General features: G+C 35.3%; 3 protein-coding genes across 4 annotated transcripts; 1 reads left to right on the forward strand and 2 right to left on the reverse strand.

The window, feature by feature from the left end:
- Nucleotides 1–994: 994 nt before the first annotated feature.
- On the reverse strand, nucleotides 995–2365 carry LOC109030271 (uncharacterized). Of its 2 annotated transcripts, none has more exons than XM_019041149.2 (2): nucleotides 2206–2365; nucleotides 995–1812 (listed from the first exon to the last, which is right to left on the reverse strand). In XM_019041149.2, the coding sequence occupies exons 1-2, from the start codon at nucleotides 2276–2278 to the stop codon at nucleotides 1067–1069; spliced, it is 819 nt and encodes a 272-aa protein (XP_018896694.2). In that variant the 5' UTR covers nucleotides 2279–2365; the 3' UTR covers nucleotides 995–1066. The 2 variants fall into 2 exon arrangements, with proteins under 2 accessions (XP_018896694.2, XP_018896695.2); XM_019041150.2 differs by lacking the exon at nucleotides 2206–2365 and adding an exon at nucleotides 1893–2184.
- Nucleotides 2366–2787: 422 nt separating this feature from the next.
- LOC109030268 (nucleolar protein 11) lies at nucleotides 2788–13015 on the forward strand. Its single transcript, XM_019041147.2, has 9 exons — nucleotides 2788–3053; nucleotides 3902–4066; nucleotides 4700–4924; nucleotides 5779–5923; nucleotides 6679–6846; nucleotides 7733–7880; nucleotides 9143–9340; nucleotides 10093–10495; nucleotides 12799–13015. The coding sequence occupies exons 1-9, from the start codon at nucleotides 2922–2924 to the stop codon at nucleotides 12937–12939; spliced, it is 1725 nt and encodes a 574-aa protein (XP_018896692.2). The 5' UTR covers nucleotides 2788–2921; the 3' UTR covers nucleotides 12940–13015.
- A 454-nt stretch (nucleotides 13016–13469) lies between these two features.
- Nucleotides 13470–17204, reverse strand: LOC109030269 (m-AAA protease-interacting protein 1, mitochondrial). The gene is made up of 3 exons (XM_019041148.2): nucleotides 16656–17204; nucleotides 16014–16224; nucleotides 13470–14647 (listed from the first exon to the last, which is right to left on the reverse strand). The coding sequence occupies exons 1-3, from the start codon at nucleotides 17145–17147 to the stop codon at nucleotides 14388–14390; spliced, it is 963 nt and encodes a 320-aa protein (XP_018896693.2). The 5' UTR covers nucleotides 17148–17204; the 3' UTR covers nucleotides 13470–14387.
- Between the last annotated feature and the right edge of the window lie 268 nt (nucleotides 17205–17472).

The following is a 17472-nucleotide window of genomic DNA, read 5'->3' on the forward strand; positions in this document are numbered from 1 at the left end:
AAAAGGAAGGAGGTCCCTCATGCACTGTCGTTTCGGTCGCTTTTAACCAGAATCTGCCTAACTGCATTTCTTGTTTCATTTTTCTAACAGAGAACTGAATTAATTTACGGTTTTAAACTTCCCGTCACTGTATCCCAGATTTAGCAGAAAATTCTCACAAAAATTACAGTGTTGCTTAGTCTTCTTTCTAAAACATAAAATATTAGGGCCATGAATGTGTAAGGCCTCATTATTTACTTGTTTCAAAATATCTGTAATCAGAGACGTACGGAGGCAAGGGAGTAAAAAGCAGGAAAAACTTTATAATTTGAAATTTTCTCAATTTGAATTAGAGGCATTCAATTTTAACGGGTACATTGTAAGGAGGGAGTAAAAAGCTGTAAAATACTTTTTAATTTAACGGAATTTTTTTTTGTTGAAATTTAAGTGTATTTCAATTAAATTTTTTCATCTATCCTTTAAAAAAGAAAGAACTCTGTACAGTACAAAGTTTGAGTTACTTCGTAAGTTCATACAGCCAAAAATGTTCCTAATTTCAAAATAGGGGCCCGAAAAATTACACAACCATTCTTTTGGAGGCATTTTTTAAGCAACGCGAGCTACAAAGTTGGTTATCTTTAGTTGATGTTCAATGTTTTCGCCGACTGATTGAAAAAGCTTGTTGTCTGGCTGGTCGGTCAAGATTCTTTCATCGTCGATTCGCAAAATTGCAAGTTTTTGGGCCTGAATGAGAGAAAAAAGTCTGATCTACAGACTGAAATCCTTGGATTGTGAAACTAATCGTTCTAATTCTCTAAATTTACCGTCAACTGAGAGCACCGTAGGCGGGAGGCCAAGATTTCTTGTGGGGAAACAGTACTTTTTCTGCTACAAAGTTAAGAATTTTGATGGTCGAGGGCTCTAAATATTCACAAAACAGTAATCTACAGACTGAAATTTTCTGATTTTGAAATAAAGGTTACAAAGGGATGAGAGAAAAAATGTTAAAAGTCAATGATTTTAAATAAAGATTTCTTGGGTACTTATATTTATTATAATTTTTTTCTTTTAAACTTCACAACTTAAATTAAGCATACTTTACCATGGTATGACGTTTTTTCGTTGTTAACATTATTTTCTTTGCAGTATGTTCAAGATTCACGTCTGCTAATTTGCTCTCAAGATTTGGGATTTTTTCCCGACTATCAGCAATTTTCGCACTAAGAGATTCCATTTCTGAAATAATGCTTGCATACTCTAGTATACTGCAACTACCCTCTGTTTCGCATTGACACAATGATTCAATTTGTTTAACAGTATTATTTACAAGCTGCATCAGCTCACTGATGTCTTCCTCACTTTCAGGGAGGATGATATTTTTAACCATTAAATTGCAATTGCTTACTCGCAAAGCATGAGATAGATTTTCTATGAAATTAACATTAATTTTTTTCAATATGGGGAAACACTGGTCACATTTCTTTTCAGCCATTTCGAGATCATCTATTTTTTCTTTGATCGCTTGAAGCTGAGATAAACGGCTCGTAACAGCTTCTAAATTTCTCTCTTCTGAATGTAGCTCTTCCTCTAAAGGGGCTAAGCGATTGAGTGCCTCCGCTTTCCTCTTTTTCTGTTCCTCTTCTGCCAAAACTTTCCGTGCTAGAGCCTGGATGAATTTTATGTGTTGCAGATCCGCTTTTGATAACTTGTCATCGTCAGATTTTTCTGCCATTGGAGGTTTGGAAGAAATTGCTGCTACTCCAGTCGCAGCAGGAATGGTAGGCATGGACAAACTTTTGCGCATCCGAAAGCTTTCTCGTTCCTTGCTCATGGCTGGAATTGAGGAGAATAAAATTACAATTCAATTTTCGACTACATAAACAAATGCTATGTTAGAAGGAAATATATATTACCTTCAGACGCTTTGCGATACACATCCTGAGGAACATAAAATGTGCAAAAAAAAATTTGGCGCAATTTATTTGAACCTATTTAAGGAAAAAAGTTCCACGAGTCCCCTACTTATTGTACACTTTCATTCTGTACTGATCTTCAGTAAATGGTGCTGAGGCAAAATGGCTTGAGGATGAGGAATTAATTACTTCACTGGTTCTTTTTTAGATTGACATAATGGCAATGTGTCTTTGTGTGTGGGTGACAAATTATTAGTGTTTTCCTTTGTCCATGCGTAAACGTACACAAGAAATGCTAGGATATTGACCTGACCTGAGCTCGGTGCTGGTGAGTTGAAAGCGGTGGTATAACAGGTAAGATCTACAGATAAGAAAAATTCACGCATCAGCCCACTCCCTCGGAGTGCGACCTAAATCCTTATTTCTTTGACTAATATAGTAACTGATAGTAAGTGAAGAATGCATCCCAAATCCTTATCTCTTTGACTGATACTGATAGTAAGTGAAGAACTCCTAACAACTTTTGTCATGATCATTGCACGCTTTATATATTTAAATTTTTGCGCCTTTCAACAGCAGATTTTTCCTTCTTTTTAATTGGCCAATGAAAATACTGACAGTAAAGTCTGGATCAAGCAACAAATCGAAAGTACACAACCGAGAGGAGAAAAAAGGCGAAACACTTAACAGTAACTGCAAAAATTACTCACCAAAAATTTTATTTTTACAATTTCTAAATATTCTGTAAATCTTTTTAAGTATTTTCTCAATGGATTATGATTTTTGTCAATCGAAGTGCTGCAACCAAAAGTATGCCTTGAAAGTTGAGAAGTTGAGCAATTTTCAGTTTAAATCTTTGACAACTCTGTTGTTTTTGTTCCCCCACTTCCCCTCACAGCCAGCTGGCTGACCTAACCTCACAATTTCAATCCAAAATTTTGGCTCGCAACACGTGAAACGTGAAAACTTTCCACGATGTGTAAATTCTCTAGTTTTAAACCTCTTTAATCTGTATATAGATACCATATAATGGCTAAACTTAGTACTCGGTTCGATTTATGCCGCTTAATCGATCTCAAAAGTTTATTAGGAGTTTCTGAAGATTCAGAACCCGGCTGCGTCATTGTCACTCTTGGCAAGAACATTGTCATTAGATTCAAAGTAAGTAACTTTAAATTTAGATTTTTGTACTATCAGCTACGCCGTAAACAGGAAGCTGTAAAGTTTCCTCTGAAACCGTAATTTGTAGCTCAAGTGATTCGAATCTCTTTTATGAATGTATGCAAGTTGAACCCCCAACCCGTATTGATCGAGCACTCTGCACCCGGATAGGCTGGTATTCAAGAGTGAAGGGTGATGTTTTATCAAAAGTATCCATTATTTAGTCCATGATCATTCCTGAAAAACCTCTGTGGCTTTGAATCGCACATTGTCACTCACATTGCTCCAAGGCAGTGTCAATAAACCTATTCTAGGTATGAACAGGATTGTAAGAGGCAATGCTCCTGTCTGAACCGTCATGAAACTGCAGCTCAGCAGTCTTGAATGAAACATGAGAATAGTAGCACTGAGTGGTGAACTGCTGTTACAACATTGCGCCTTGCTCTGATTGATATATTGGTTGATGACAGGAGCACTAATGTTGTCGAATTCTTTTGCGCAATCATATGCACAAATGTTTGTCTACTTAAGTAAGTAACATTATCAAATGTTACAGTGTTGAAAATATCAGAACTTAGTGTCTACCTTTAATCTTCTTCTACCATATATTAATCGCAAAGCTACCAATCTTTCATTTTGAAACTACCAGTTTAAACGTTCATTTCATGTAAAATTTTTCCAGTGTATTATTTTTCCTAACATCTCCTTGGTAAAAGTGTCCATCAGGAAAAAGGTTTTTTCCTTGGAAAAATTTTCATACTACCAATTGTGAGTAATGGCTCACGTACATTTTTTTTCTTTTTTTTGTGGTCAGATTTCCTATCTAATATTTATTCTGTTTGTTGTAGATAAATGACCAGAAGCAAGAAAGCAGTTGGAGTAGTAAGGATAAACTATCCGCACCCGTTGTTTTTGACAATAACCAAGAGCATTATGTAGGTGTTTTCAATGGAAACCAAATTCGGCTGTGGACAAAAGAAGCGGATCAATTAGATAAAATAAAAAAATACAAAGTAAGCTTCACCCTGTACCTTTACTTTTTTCCATCTTGGGCTTCAGGCTTTCCTTTGATATTGGATTTGAAGTGCTAGGCGTATATAGGGAACATCTCGACCATGGTGTCTCAGAAGCTCCGCCAACCATTTGTCAAAGCAAATTGATGGTGGACTCCCAAATCATTTCCTGAGGTTTGCGGTGTCACAGACTTCCTGTCGTACTTAAATTTTTAAATGGAGAACTATTCAATTTCAATTCTTTAAAATCTCATTGATTTTTCTTCCCTAGGCGAAAAAAGTTCTGTGAAAAATTCAAGGAATACCTAATGTTGATTTTTTCTCATTCAAAAAAGTAAACAAGGAACGCACATTTCGAAACGTCGCAAACAAGATACATGGTTTGGGAATTTTTGCGTCGAAATGTATGTTATTCTTGAAACTGCTACTGAATTATCTTTGATTTTACTATGCTGTGCACCAAAAATTTCGGAAATTTCACTCTCTAGTTTCTCTAGTTACTTCGAAGTAAAAAATGACCATTTGATAACTTGGGACAGAGAAGCTTGTACAGTGCAATATTTCAGCTGAATTGATATTTGTCTTTTAAATTTTCTAATTTTCTTAGTTTCAAAGTAAACTTTCATTTTTCAGTTTAGCAAGGAAATCTTCGGTGTCATCACTCATAATGAGTTGAAGCGCACCACTGTTGTCGTCTTTCGGGATGGCTGTGTTCTCCCTCTCAGTGTGGCGCTGGAAGATCGCAAAAATATTCCTGATACAGGGTCATTTTTAAACGCAACTCAAACTATTGATCAAGCTCAGCTACTCTCCATATGGAATCATGAATTTGTCGTCTTGCACACTACAAAGGACCAGGTAACCAAAATCTGTTCTAATATTCAACTTCAAAGAATTAAAACTCTTGTCAGTCTCTCACCTTGATGGAAACTAAAACCAAGAAAGTAGGATGGTAGAAAAGTGCTGAGTCCACACTATTTTGAAGGGAAATCAAGGTCAAAAATTTAGAAACAAATTGCAAGCAGAGTCAAAAATATGAGCTGTAGTGAGTATCAGTGCAAGATAGAGGGGTAGAATATTCAGTATTCCAATGTATCTACCTACGCTGAACTTTCTGGACTTGGCCAAGTCCTCAGCTGGGCCTCAGTCAAGCAGAGAATACTGGCTCCCTTGCCTGTCTGCGGCAAAACAGACTGCTAAAAAGATTGTTTCAAAGGAGTCCATAGTTTGGCGACTTCAAAATCGATTTTCTTCATCAATTCAAGTAAAAAAAAAAATCCAAAAAAATCACTGAGAGTTCAAATCACTTAAAACTACAAGAAAATGAATTTAAAAAGATAAGAGCAACACTGACCCATTTTTTGTTTTTAAAAAAAAGAAACGAAGTAAGAACATCATTTTGAGGCCTGGCAATATAGATACACAGTTTTTTTGCTCACAACATGGCAAACCCTCTCGCTCCCATCATGGGCAATCTTTTATTTACCTTCCACATGATTTTTTAAAGAAATTACCTATAATTTACAATCATAGAGCGAATAATTAAAATTGATTGATTTTAGCTCTTTTGTTAATCGAAAATGTATCAGATTAATTTTTTATTGCATTGCAATCAATACAATCTGTCTCAACAAAGTTTCAGATATTATTTTTCATGAAATTTTTTTGCTTAAGCCGAGTTGTTTTTTTACAATGAATGGTTTGTTGCTCAGGAAATCACATGCTTGGAGTTGGTACCCCTGTTACCAGAAACACTTTCTCATGTTAGTTTGGAACTCAAGTATCCTGACGATGATGGTATTAAATTAGTCGGCCATTGCGTTCATGCTTTTGAATCGTGTCAACTCATCACTCTCTGTAAGTTCTATGCGTAACTTTTCATTTCTGAAGCACATTTCAGCTTCCCAGATCCAAGTGATACCTAACTTAAATTTTTTGGTATTTTGAGTAATTAGGGAATCTCCAATAACGAATCCGGGTGTTACAAATTTGGTAGCCTTGTCTCATCCTAGTCAAAAGATATGAAGTCCCAAAAATTGCAATTTTCATGAATTTCAATGAGGCTGACGCATGGTTTCCCTTGAGTTCTCGAAACGACTGAAATGTAGTCAGGGACCATTTCATTCATGGGCACTTATTTCAGTCACACGTCAAAGTCTATGGGCTCTCACTGTAATACTTCCCCTCCAACATCACGATGCAACAACTTATTGACATCCTAGAGAACGAAGTACAATTGACATTACTTGGAAAAAGGAGACGAAAGGAAAAAGACATTGCTCCTCCAAATGTAGAACCACAACTTACAGACTACCAATAATGGTAACTACTGATTACCTGTGGAAAAAGTAAAAAAATTCGATACTGGAAAATTAACATCGGCAGTAGGAAAGACTTTAAAACTGGCCCTTTGTCCCAATTTATGCAAAGATCTTCCAAAGCTTGAAAAAGCATCGCATCACTCCTGTAACTAATATTGTTTGTGTTACCCTAGCTATTTCTCCCTCAGTTTCATTGATATGGTCCTTCTTTCGTCTTCTAAGGCGAAGGGGGAAAAGAAGAGAAGAAAAACACTGCATCAATGCTATTGGAAACTTGCTTTTTGTTTTTAGGGTCAAATGGAAAATTGTATTCTATGGAACTGCTGACAAGCGTGACTCAGTCTTTTCCTGGTCGGTGCCTAGCTACATTGTCTGTTTTAAATTCCAAACACCCGGTAAAAATTACTTCAATTGGTTCTCACCATATTGCTATCTATGGTGCAGATCCCTCTGAAGAAGGTATGTATGTATCATTGAAGAAAAATCTTTGGAGCTCATTCCATATTAAGAAAATCTTTACTCCTCTTATGTAAATCTTGTGTTTTTTCGCTATGAGAAAACTTGAATGTCAGACATTCCTGTCCTCATGTGAAATTACTTAGATCTTGACTGTCTAATGAAAAACGTAATTGATAGACAGACTCTCTACAGAATTTTCTCTGTATCTTAAATTATCAGCAGAGCAATTTGTGTCAAGCTGGGTCAAAAATCGCCATTCGATAGAGTGCTAACAACTTCTGAGTGCTTTTGTCCTTAATTTGAATCTCTAGAGGCTGAAATTTTGTCCATTGTTGAGCAAAATTCAGTGTAATCAAAAGAAGAAATGTAGGCGGAGGTGTAGATCTAAGGTCAGGGAAAAGTTAGAAAATCGGGAATTAAAGAAATTATTGAAACCCTCTGATCTGGTTGCTGCTGGAACAGAATAGATATTTTAGCATGCTATCTTAACTTTATAGGCGATGTGCATTTAAACGATAGTTCAACAAATCCAACTTTGAACTTGTTTTTTATGGCTTAATATCATTCACAAAAAATCCAGGAAAATTTCTGCGAACTAAGTGCACTTCCTACTCTTCAAAAAGTCAATAATTTAAATTACGGACTCAAAAAATAAAAATTCAATGTAAATAAATTCAAGGTAGAAGAAATCAATGAGTTCTTTACCATATGATATTATCAATCACTATAATTTCATAGGGTGTTTTCAAGTGCAAAAGTCGAGCATTGAAATTATTACCGAATGTCTAATTTATCGGTTTCTATTGACTCAAAAGTTCTGAGGAAGCAAATTTCCTGTTAAGAAGGAGGAAATTGATTTTTATACTACTGTCTTCTTTACTTACAGGAGCTGTGCTGATAATTTTCAATATTCAATTTAGTCTGGTACAGTGTAGGCAACTTTTCAAATTATTCTCCAACCCCCCTCGACTGTGGGTAATCGGATCAAATCTTATTTTAGCTGAGCAGCAACACTTGAAAGTGATACCTTTCAGGTACGTTTTTTCATCCACTCATTAGAACTGATATTCGGACTGCATCTAGCAAAAAGGGCCCAAATCACATCAGTCATTGCCAAATTTCATTGGATGCTTTATTTGTTAGCAGGAGAACGGTTAAGTGGATTCTTCTGAAAATTTCTGGAGATTTCCCCTATGATGTGAGGCAAATTCCTTGAAATTTACAAAAAAATTCATGCAACTATGCTACCATAACTAAATGAATTGTTGGACAAAATTTGGCAATAGTTTGGTTCCTTTTTGCTTAACAGGGTCCATTTAACATAGTTTGTGCAGCCTTGAAAAAGCCTGATTTTTAATTTTTTTTCACGGTCTTGGGAGTGCTTAAATTTTGTTCTTTATTAATTTTCAGGGATAAATGCTCATTGTATGTACAGAGTTAATAATAATAAAAGGAAGCAGAAGAAGAAAAAAGAAGAACAGAAGAAATCCTAACAATTTAAGTTCACAATACGGAGAGTAAACCGTCCATTCAGGAAAGAATTACAAGAGAGGTTTTGAGAAGTGCCCACAAAAACATTAAAAATTGTTTGATTCCATTCTTGAGGCTGCTCAAACCATGCTCTAGTAAACTTTGAAACTACTCAGTCAACTCTTCAAGAAAAAAAAATTTAGCGCGGTATTCTAAAGACTGTATGACTTTAAGATATGTAGGAAATTGTTTTCCTTTAAATTTTTGTGCATTCTTGCACCAAGAATGCAAAAAATACCTTGCGTTTTCACTTTCTAATTTACCGTCCTATTTTGAAGACTCTTCATTTTTCCAAATTGTTTGTATCGCACTTTTGTTTTCAGCTTACTTTTGTTTTTTTAAAAAAAATTATCCGCAATTTTGTGCGAACTGCCTAATTTTTACTGCCTCTCATATTAAGTAGCCTTACCATTTTTTTAACTCCTTCCATCGCCTTCCTACGTATGCACGTGACCTGTTGTTTGTGCAGCTGAGAAGTCTTAGCACTCTTATTCTGAGAAAATTTCTAAACTTTCCAAAGGGAAAATTTTAAAAAATGACTGAAATTTCGAGAAATTTGCAATGGCCCATATTGAGTCACAATATCTCTGAGTTTGACCCTTTAGATGTTGCAATTGAGGTTGGATTCTTTTAGAAAACTGTCAATGGTAATGTGTCCCATGCTAATCGTTAGTCATTTTATTTGATTCATTGTAACAATGAAATATTTTATATGTAGGCACTTTCATTCTAATTTTAATTTGAAAATTACATTCTAAAATTGCAGGTTATCAGCTCAAAGACTATCCGCTTTAATTGGATCTCATCGGCCAGTGCAGAGGGAAGGTGTCACGGTCGGTGAATGGGTGGGGCAGCTGTCTTTGAAAAAAACTGGCCAAAAACCATTACCTCCCTCCGATGTTTTTCCAGAATCCGTCGTAGAAACAATTAAAGAATTAACGCTTTCAGGCTCCTCTGAATCTGTGTAAGTGCATATTTAACGCTGCTCTTAATAATCAGCCCTAGACCGCATTAAAAGATGGTCCTTATCTTTCATGTTTTGGCTCCGATTGGCGGGAAAATTTTCACCTTACCATAGTCCTGCTGTCTTTCATAATGACAATGCGCTTGTATCAGTTACATACAGAGAGACCCATAGGTCCTGCACCACTCCTATGGGTCCTTGCCTAAAATCATCACAGAAATGCTTTCTGAATGTTATTGATCAATAATAAGATTCATCTGAACAATAAGTTCAAACGTTCAGTTCAATGAAGATAAAAATGCCAGATGAATATATCATTGGATGGTTTCCTTTACCTTGTTTCTTTTTTTAGTGGTTAGTGTAATTCACATTGTGAAGAACTCGCTTTTTTTCAACAAATCTTATCTTAGCTCTCACTTTTAGTTGCTTTTTCAACACAAAACTCACTCTTTTCGAGAACTAATTTGGATGTATTTATGCTAAGAGAAACTATATGCAGAGATCTTGTGTGCAACACAGTTCTGTGTAGCATTAATATGTCTATTTGTAATTTTCTGATTTGCAGTAGCCATCCAGGTCTGTAAATATTAGTCAACAAGGTGAATACTGCAAAGAAACTTGAATGGTAAACTTTTACAAATAAAAATATCAAATTTCATCTCTATGTCACCATCATTTTTTCATCATAGTCAATTTCAGCTAAATTCTTAGATAATCGAACTCATACCTGTTTTTAATCTTTTTCTTTGCAGGATTTGTGAAGTAGTAGTCCCTCAACTGATCGAGAAAAACAGTTTAGCTGGTCTAACGTGGATACTTCACTTTTTTGTCGACATCCCAGACGCCTCCCTTCTGAAGATTCTAGTGCATTGTTTAAAAAATCCGTCTGAAACTGAGCAAAAGGGTGTCGTTTCCTTGATTCTTCAAAAGCCAGCCGTACAAAACGTTCGATTGTTTCGGAGTCACAGCTCATTTCAATCTACCGTTAATCTATTGTCAATAATTAATGAGCTACTCGGTGAATCTTTAGGCGATTGTAATATTTTGAACTGGGCTTGCCTGTGTCTGGATGCTTATTACCAACAATTTTTACTCATCAAGGATGCTTCAACCCTAGAATTGCTGAAGTCTGTCGCAGACGCAGTCTCATCAGAGGTAAGATTCTGTTCTTTCAAAAGACTAACGCTTGTTGAAGCATTGACCCTTTCTGTTTTTATGTCATACAAGCATTGCTTTCTACAACCAAGTGACCGTCGCCCTCAGGAAAACATAACCTGTCCTTATCGCTCTCGCTCAGCCCCTGTATGTTTTCATCTCTGTCTAGTGCCAAAATTTATCTTTCAGTTTTTGACAATGAACTGTGGATGTATGTCTATTGGCTTTGTTTTCTACAAAAGCCATTGAAATGGACACACGTAAAATAGTATATCGATTGATCTCCGGTGTGTTGATAGATTAGATAGATCGGGGCCTCAGAAATTTTGTCTCTTTATTGCATATTTTACATCAATGTTTTTATGCGATAAATGCATTTCTCAGTTGTTTGTTTTATATTTTTCAAGGAAAACTAATCTAAATTTTTCCTTGTAATTTTGGGTGATTTTTTTTTTTATTTAGGATGAGTGAAGGAAATTCACAAAAAATTTCAATGAAAACTGTTGGTTGGTTTTTCCTTTAAAGAATAAAACATGAAGGGAGGCTTACAAATTTACAATCTGAGATGTGTATTTTTCGACTTTAGCCATTGATATCAAGTATTCTATCTTTCTTTTCTTTTTTTTGAAATTGTGTCGCAGGTATAAGCTCCTTGCCCAGTTTTACAGATTAAAAATTTTATTCTGATGCTGAAAATCGGCTTAAAGTCAAATGAGAGAGATAACTTATGAAAGAAATCCCATGTCTCCTCAACGTAACCCCAGTCTGATTCTAACTGGAAAAAGCGTCAAAGCTCTCATTGAATTTTATGATGCACGAGTCGGTGAATGTGGTTGTGCTATGAAAATGCTCTGTGAAACAAACGTAGTGTGCGTTGTTCTCATATGTTTATTTTATTTCATGCAGCTGGACAATCTATTGAGCCTCAGTTAGACCACATGAAACGTAGTCTGTGTATATATGGAGCTCACTCAGTGTGAAATTGGTCACCTTTCGGTCAAAGTATCACAAGCACTATTTGGACTGCATTTTGCAATTACAATTTCGAGCTCACTATCAGTTTAGAAGCAATGTTTGTAGCATTAGTTCCCCTACAGACATTGTTTTCATGGATGAGCCAGATATTGTAGTTCCAAATTGCAAAATGCAGTCAATTTGTGCTTAGGTACCATGTTGCCTAACTTCTCACACTTTCCCAACTTTTTGCAAGAAAACTAAGGAACAGAATCACTTGAAAATTTTACCTAATATTTCTTTTGTCATCAAGATTAATCCTTAAAATTATATGAAAGTGTGTACTAAACTTTAAAGAAAAAAATTAAAACATGTTGAGGTGTCCGGCAACATCGGATAAATGGTGTTCATGATTTTATGGACGGAAGGTAACAAAGTCCGGAAAGGAGAAATATTCTTTGTAAAGATAGGATTCAAGATTCAAGTCCGCACGTTTAGGCAATTACCATACACCAAAAAAGATACGTCCTCTTTGACTGTCCATACTCTCAGTGCTAAGATGGGACCCACACAAACTGGGTTACGGCCTTCTCTTGGAACTATCAGTGCCAATTATTTTCATTTGTATTTTCTGAGGTAAAAAAATTAGTGGATTTTTGTCGGGATGAATCTCCCAAGTAGTTGAGTATCCAGTCTCCTTGAGCTCTGTTACATTCTTCTTTTTCTCATAATGGACCACCAGACAAGGTACGAATTTAAGCATTCTGATACATGTTTCTTAACCAGAATTTCACGTAGAACACGATTTGCATAACAAAAATTACTGAAACCAACTCCTAACGGAGATATTATTATTTTTATTTCACATTGGTTACAAGGGATTTGAACTGCCCGCTCACAAGAAACTCAAAGCTCTACGTGAGTCAAATCGCGCACTACAACGGTTTCAGTAATCTTCTCAATTGAGCAATGTTCATTTCCCACCATGTGTTGTTCAAACTATAAGCAATTTGCTATAGCTGAGCCAACGCGTCAAGATTGAGGTTGCCAGATTTTTATATCGCAGAGAAAGTCATGATAAACGTTTAGCGCGCGATGTGAATCACGTAGAGCATTGAGTTTTCATGAGCGGGTGGTTTGAATTCACGCATCAAGAATTATTAAATATCTTCGTAAGGAGTTGATTTCGGTGATTTTCGTTGTGCGCGTCGTGTTCTACGTGAAATTTTGGATAAGAAGCAATGATCAGAATGCTGAAATTCGTACCTCGTCCACTGGTCCATTAACAGTTTCATCAAAAGTTGACCCACGAGTAATACATGATGACATTGATGATTTTATTGTTGCAGTTGGATTACATGGAATCACTCAAGGAACTAGGAGCAACCGTTAGAGTCCTCAATAGTGGGGAACAAGGACTAAATCGGAAGAATCATACCCTAAATAAAAAATATGCGATTCATTTTTTGCATTTTTTCAATTCCTCTTAATTTTGTAAGTAGTTGTTTTTTCTTGTTGTAAATTAGTCATATTTTGTAAATAAACACAATTTTTTTATCAAACGAATTTTTTCACGACAGTAGAGCTCTTTAATTTTTCATTTTCAAGATTGTCCTCACAGTAATGGTAAAATAATCCCAGAATCACTCAACCAATTGAAGAATCCACCATATTCTAACATTAATTAGAAAATTGCTCAGACTGGAAACATTTCATAGTACTAATGTACAGAATTGGATCATGAAACATACCCTGAAGATGTTTTCACTATTAGTGCTCTAACAATAAGTTTGCTCATTAATACTTCGTACACTGCAGAATGTATCCTTCAATAGTTTTTGAGGATGGCTTAAAAAAATTTCGAGTTTATTGATACATGAAAAAAGCTGAGCATCATATCATGATGAATTCATTATGCTTCCGAGGCGCTCGTCACTCAGAAAAAGCTTCTGCACAGGACTTTTCCCTGAGACAGAGCATATTCTCCTGAAATAAATAGTGAAATTTCTTTTACTCTTGATTGAACACTTTTTTGACTGTTTATTTTCACAAAAATACAAGTAATCTTCATGAAAAATACAAATTAACAAATTCAATGGCCAATTTCACGTTATGTGCAGTTGTTGACTGAGAAAACTATTGATAAGTTAAAACCTGCTTTCATGGAAGAGATTTTTTTAATGGTAAAATTCTACTTCAACAAACATCTTACCGACAAATTATTTTGTTCTGTTTCTGAATGATACAATTAATCTGAAAGTGAAATCTGGACATCGGTAACACATTCAATATGTTTAAGTACTTTATCATGATTGCATTTCATTTTTCAATTAACACCATTCTTTAAAAATTGTTTTTTATTAGTTTAATAAGGCATCATACTTCAAGGAACAAATACTGATTATTTATGAGGAATTGTTAATGTTCAGGAAAATTATGCTTGCAGAGTGCATAAATTAAAACCTTTCAGTCTTCCATGACAACTGAAGAATTAATTGTATTGTCAACATTTTGACAGCTGAAGTTGAGAAATGCGTATCCTAGATTGCAACATTGTAAGTCTCGGTTTATGTTTTATTTTTTCAAAGGAAAACCAACCAAGAGTTCCTATTGAAATCGTCTGAATTTTCTTTACTCGCTCCAGAAAAATCACACAAAATTGCAAGGGAACTTTTTGATTAATTTTCCCGAGAGAAATTAAAACAAAATCAAAGAAATTTAAACAGCGCAACGAGATGTGCATTTTTCACAAGTAGTCATCAAAATACTGATTAGCCATAAGGAATCATAAACAATGAGAAAAATTACGACTGAAGAATGCATAAATTTGTAAACGATGTCTTAATTACCGTTACAAACGCTTTCAGTCTTCCATGAGGACTAAAGAATTAATTGAAGTATCAACATTCGCTCTTAGATCAGACCAAATTGACTTTCTTCACATTTTTCCTTGTTCAACTTCTCTCATTAAATCAGCTACTTTAATGTAATTAAATCCATTTATAGTCCATTGGTCTTCAACACCTTTCGTGTATTCACGAATGAACCTGCAGTTGAGCAAGTGTATATTTTCTGAAGCTTTTTTTACATCTATTGGGCCCGGAAAAGGTCCCGCTGAAGCATTTTGTAGCATCTCATTATCTTTTGAAATCTGGTAGCACAGTGTTATTTCAACGAAACGCTTGGGTTCACCTGAAACTGAAAAGAAGAATGATTTCAATTAACATTAATGAGTGTGACCATGCTCAGGAATAGGAGCATTTGTACATAAAGACGACATTTTTTGAGCAGCAATTTCGGGGAAGATTTGGGTCGAAAAATCTATGTTTGAAATTTTGATAGAAAATGCATCATATTGCGCTAAAGATTCATCTACTTTTGAGGGCGTGTGTCAAAAACTTATCTATTTTTGCCTAATTTGGCTCAGAATAATCCTAAAAAAATTTTGGAGTCGCAATAGACAACCTAACTTGAGCAGAAATTGGACACCAGCAAAAATGAAAATCTAAATATCTGACATGCTCCTGTAGAAACATTTTTTCAACATATTTTAAAACAGACTTTATCATTAAAACTAAAAAACTAAGAGGGATCGATTTATTAAGTTTAGCAGCAATCAATACTACATATGAATTAAAATTGATGTATCTGTGGAACGAAATAAGTCCAGAAGATTAGATTCGGATGGGTCTCTTCAGATGTTGGCAAGAATCAGTTTTCTACAATATTAAAAGCGTACCCCTGGAGTGAGGAGTTTCAAGAACTAAGAACAGTGAACACATAAGAATAAAAAAAAACCTCCTTCCTACCGCACCAAGGAAGGTTAAATCACTCAAAACATCCGGCATGCCCTTTCAGACAATAAATTCTTCCATTTATACAAGATCAAATTGTGCCATTGTAACGCAACAACTGAAAGGGACCTAAAATTTAAAAAAAAAATTTGAAACAGCTGCACCCAACTTTTAATTTTCTTGGGGGGCTTAAACTCTTTTAAACAGTGGAAGTCACTCAGTAGAATGAATGCGCAAGCTTAGAAATCACATCTACAGGGGGGAAAAGGGAGATCGTCTTACAACCTCTTTTATTTCATTTTGAACTATGAATGCTAATTTCTTGCAATTTACAAGAAAATTTTGAAAATTTCAACTTTACAGTCATGGTCTATTGTTACTTTTTATGAGGAGTTAGTGATGTACTGATGTCTAAGCAGTTACAGGCCTAGCACTGGGCATAGATTGTCACCCTCTTGAAAAATCCTGATTCTACTTACAGTCCATGATCAAAACTCATTAGACTTTTGATAGGAGTGAGCCTGCCTTCATCAGACGTTGCCTAACTTCCTCTTATTCCTCATTTTTAAACACAACAACATTAAAACTTGATACTTCATATGTTCATTCATAATAATCCAGGATAAATTCATGGATGGTTTAAATGCATTAAGTGGTTTGGTGATCTGTTGGGAAAATAAAACGGGAGAAAAAATTAGACAGCATGAAATGATGCTAGGCTGCTTCCCCTTTAGACAGTCCAACTGATAAAAATATGTGTTTGTGCTTACTTTCTTCCTTTGTATCTTCATCAAATATTATACCGATTTCATACATAAATTGAAATATAACATCTTCGAGATCAAAGAATAGCTGACTCTTCTGAACAGTGGATAAAGTTTCTAATTTCGCTTGGATTCTTGCCAGTAACTTATCAGTTAGAAGGCCTTCCAGACTACTGTAGTTACTTTGGCTGAGTCTGGCGCATACAATCTGCACCGCCTGAAACACAAATTCAATACAATGAAAAACCTCAGTTTCTAAAGATGGTATGGGCATATCTTCTTGTTTCAGGGAATTTTAAATAAAATTATATTGTTTATTTATTTATCAAAAATAGTGCATAAGCTTATGAATAAGAATGGTACTTGGCTGTGGATAATGGATGTTTATAGGTGGATACTGGATACGATAGCTTGTAGGAGACATAGCAAAAAAGTTGTTAGATTGCCAAGTCAAAGATAGAGTATAATAGGAAATCTGTGAGATCTAAAATGCAAGGCTTTTTGGATTGACTCCAAATATAGTGATGGCAAAGTTCAATCATAGAACCCTTTGGGATGAAACTTTAGATTCATCATGGGTTTTTTTTTTAAATAGTGGCTACATGCGATTATCAAAAATTCACAAGCAGGAAACTGCTATGTTATTACCTTGGTGGCGAACTTTGAAAACTCGAGAGCGTCAAATTCTTTATCCAGATGCATTTGAATTACGAAGGTACTCAAGAACCAATTTCGAATAGTTTTAAAAGGATTTGGTAGATGAATAACAGGTAAGTCTGAGAGTTCCAGTAGCGGAGGGATACCATTTGATCGGTCACTTGTACTATAATTGCGGCTGAAGTTGTGGAAAGGAGAAGATTTTTGCGGGTGCTGAAAATTACTATCTGAATATGAACTAGAAAAAAGGGGTGTAACAAAAGATTTGGGTTGAGCGATAGAACCCCTGATACAGTTGAGAGAGCGATTGTAGGTTAGAAAATCATGTAGCTTCTTCGGAACACTGGAACATGTGTTTCTACTAAATATGCTGACTCCAGGATTGACTTTAAAGATGCACTTTTGTCGAACATCACAACTTAAATAATGCTTGAGGGGCACTCCGATTAAAGACGGTTTTACAAAACAACAAACAGATGCCATTGCTTATCAGTAAAAGAAACACTGTGTTTATTTTGGATGTTTACTCTGTACACTTGGCAACTTTGCTTTTTATTTTGTTGCCAAATGTCAGTTATAAATAACATGTTCAATGTCATTCTATGTTTTTCGTGTGTGTGTAGTTTCATTCATGACTTTTTAAGTTTATTCGAAACCTAGTTTACGGACGTTGCATTTTGATTTTCATCCCGATCCAACTGTAGTCCGCGGTCCCTATACCACAGTGGTCTTGAAGCAGAAGAAAATGTGACAAAAATGTACCCCAAAACGGTTTGCAGTCTATTTGAAGGGGGTGAGTCTATGGTAC

Source organism: Bemisia tabaci, chromosome 8 (genome assembly GCF_918797505.1).
Source record: "Bemisia tabaci chromosome 8, PGI_BMITA_v3".
Lineage (NCBI taxonomy): Eukaryota > Metazoa > Arthropoda > Insecta > Hemiptera > Aleyrodidae > Bemisia > Bemisia tabaci.